Source organism: Phoxinus phoxinus, assembly GCF_949152265.1.
Source record: "Phoxinus phoxinus genome assembly, chromosome: 23".
Taxonomy (NCBI): Eukaryota; Metazoa; Chordata; class Actinopteri; order Cypriniformes; family Leuciscidae; genus Phoxinus; species Phoxinus phoxinus.
In genome coordinates this window covers 7585970-7589128 of record NC_136898.1, presented here as the reverse complement: position 1 = coordinate 7589128, position 3159 = coordinate 7585970, and the positions used below count along the sequence as shown (strand labels likewise).

The window sequence follows — 3159 nt, the reverse complement described above, 5'->3', positions numbered from 1 at the left end:
TGTTGGTCATATTGCTTGATATTATCTGTGCCAGCACTTTCTCTATCTGGGCCTTGCCAAAGTTCAAGGTCAACTTGCCCTCATTCAAAGGCACCAAAAGCTCATTCTCCATCACTGATGATGGCAGTGTTGTCATGAAAAAGTAATGTTTTCACTTTTTCCGACAGTTTATGAGATGTGTGCATATCTAAAACATACTCGGTGTCTGTGTTTTTATTTGTCTGCCTCTGAGTTTTACTCACTGTTCCATGGCCTGTATGTGGTTGTGCAGATCTTGCAGCGGAAGGCGTGTCTGAGGAGGGAGTAGCTGAATTTGCCTTGGGGAGCTCATAAACACCAGCATTTCTTATAGGTGACTGTACCATGTGACTCCTAAACGAGGTGCTTTAAAGAGAGGCCCGACCTGTCGAGAGGCATCGCAGGTAATCACAGGTCGTCAGAGAAGTGTGTGAAAGCGCCATCCAGACTCTTTCACGGGAGGTCGATGACACTGGAAACAGTCTGCGGGTTCTCCATGGCGAGCAGAGGAAGCTTCACCAGCTCCGAGTTCTCCGAGGAGGAACTGGATGGGAGTCTACAAGGGTCCGAGGAGCTGGACAGCAGCGATGGCAGCAGCCTGACAGGGTGTTACCCCAACGGCACCCTAAGCGAGCTGGAGGAGAGACAGAGCAAGAAACGCAGCAGACCGGTGCGCTCCAAAGCACGCAGAGTGGCGGCCAACGTGAGAGAGAGGAAACGCATCATGGATTATAACCAGGCCTTCAACGCGCTCCGGGTGGCTTTGCATCATGACCTGGGCGGAAAACGCCTGTCGAAGATTGCCACGCTCCAGAGAGCCATCAATCGAATCTCTGCTTTGTCTGTGTTTCTCACCAACAACCCACCTGCGAGTACGGGGAAGCCCTGCAGCCACCTTGACTGTCACGGTCCGCCTGGCGGCTTGTGGTCAGAGACGGAGCCGGCGCCTCCTGTCCGCCTCGAATCCCAAAACTTCCTATCCTGGCATCAGCCGCTCACCCACCATATACAAAACCCCTTGCACAGACTGTCCTCCGAGCAACACGTTTTTACGGGCCCTGCTTGTCCGCCGTCCCCTCACTACCCGTGTTTCTCAGCTGACGCCCAGCTTTACCCACCAAGCAGTGTGGCAAGCCCACCCAGGTACGGGCGGAGAGGGGATGTCGGGACGTATCAGCCAGGAGTTTGGGGCTCTTGTGGCCCGAATCATACAGACAATTACGGGGACACACTGCAGACGCTGTCTCTGCCCTGGCACATGGGTAACCTACAGGACGCTGGGCCTCAGCACTGCTACAACACACTGTGATTCACACTCATGCCTCAGCACGAGAACTGTCAAGGGCAATACTGAGAGCATCACCGCCAACACCTGTAAACAGGTGCCTTTCTGTGGTTAGGTCACTGTTTGGAAACACTGTACATATTTGAATAAATATAATTATTATTAATGTTAATTGCATTAAGAGAAAATTATATGTAATGAAAAATGAATGTTTTTTGTAAAAGTAATGCATTAGTAAACAAACAAAAAAACTCTGAATTTAAACATTTGCATTTCATTTTCGTAATAAAATATGCAAAATAGTAACACACTGACTCTTTTTCATATCAAGGGTGAGCATTTAAGGAATATTTCTGTGTTTACGTATGTAGCAGAAGTTGTGTGTGTGTTTGTATTGCCTTCTACTCATTTCTGGAAAAATGGAGCTTTGATCTTGAACAAACTGCAAACAGGATGACATTCTGTAGCAAAAGTCAACAGAAATCTCCTTCATGTCTGTGTCTGAAGGAGTATGAGCACATTAGCATGCTAGCAAATAATTTAATCTTAATCAGAATGATTTGCACCGCATTACTTATGATCTCAAAAGCTTGACTCTGATTTTTTATTAATTTAACATATTATCCAAAGCATCTTAAAAAGAAAGGATACAACAAATCAATTAATCCTAACTTGAGAAGCGTTAAAATACAAAGTAAAAAAAAAGTTGTACGTTACTTGTAATGTGTTAGTACAAGTAGTACAGGCTTAGAACAGAAGAAGAAAAACCCCGGAAAAGTCAAATGATATTTAATACTGTACATTAAAAATATTTTTCAAATATAGAGAGTGCACCAACATTATGAGTGCATCACAAGATTATTTTGCTAAAACACTAAAATCGCTAAATTGCTAGAATGTTTTGTTTCATAGTATATGCTAGTAAAAAAAGTATACTATTTGTAAAAGTAAAATGAAAACTGTAAATATATAACAATTTTAAATTATTTTTAAATATTTTATAAAAAAATATTATTAATATATGCACACAACAATGTGTGTGTACATACACACACACACACACTATATAAAATATTATATTTTATAACATATTTAGAGGACAACAACTATTTGTATTCTAATAGTCTGTTATATTCTTGAGTTATTTTAAACTTAGCAGGGTGTTTTATTTTTATACCCAGATATTGCAGGCAGGCCTATTTAATATTATTTAACATAGTGAAACTTACTATTACTAACTCTTATTTTCAAAGTATTTCTGAAACACTAGGTATGATATTTTATGCATGTTATTCATCAATTAATGTTTCAACAAAAGCATTTTATTTTTTTTTATTTTTTTTTAGCTCTGTAGCTAATTCTGGGGAAATCATGGACGGTCCATTGTCCCTGTTAAATAAAGTATTTAATAAAAATTCTATTGAGTTAAATGCTGACGGGGCTCGCTTGTTCGGGTATGGTTGAAAAGATCATTCCAACAGTGAGGAACAGTGAAGGTAAAAGTTTGAATATGATTTTTGAAATATGAGTGGGACCCTCAGGTGAGGTCTGTCCTCAGAGTAGATGAATCTAAACACTGTTAATATAAGACCATTAGCATGTGCTTGTGGACAGATTTATGACCTCACAGGAAGGAAGTGCAAGCTCTACCCATGGAGAGAGACAGAGATAGAGAGAAAATCCCCCTTGGTCTCTTTCCGGCTGCCCCGTGGGCCGTGGGCCTGATCCTGCATTGGGACTTTCATAGGGAGACCTGCAGGTGTGTCCAATCGGTGCTACACAAACAGGTCTGAGGGTGAGAGAGAAAAGGGGAGGGATTTATTGTCTTCCTCTTATTTCATCTACAGACATGAATC

At 41.7% G+C, this 3159-nt stretch overlaps 1 protein-coding gene across 1 annotated transcript; it reads left to right on the top strand.

Annotated features, from left to right (window-relative positions):
* Window positions 1-370: 370 nt before the first annotated feature.
* bhlha9 (basic helix-loop-helix family, member a9) lies at window positions 371-1428 on the top strand. The gene has a single exon (XM_079598884.1). The coding sequence runs from the start codon at window positions 485-487 to the stop codon at window positions 1325-1327; it is 843 nt and encodes a 280-aa protein (XP_079455010.1). The 5' UTR covers window positions 371-484; the 3' UTR covers window positions 1328-1428.
* Window positions 1429-3159: the final 1731 nt, after the last annotated feature.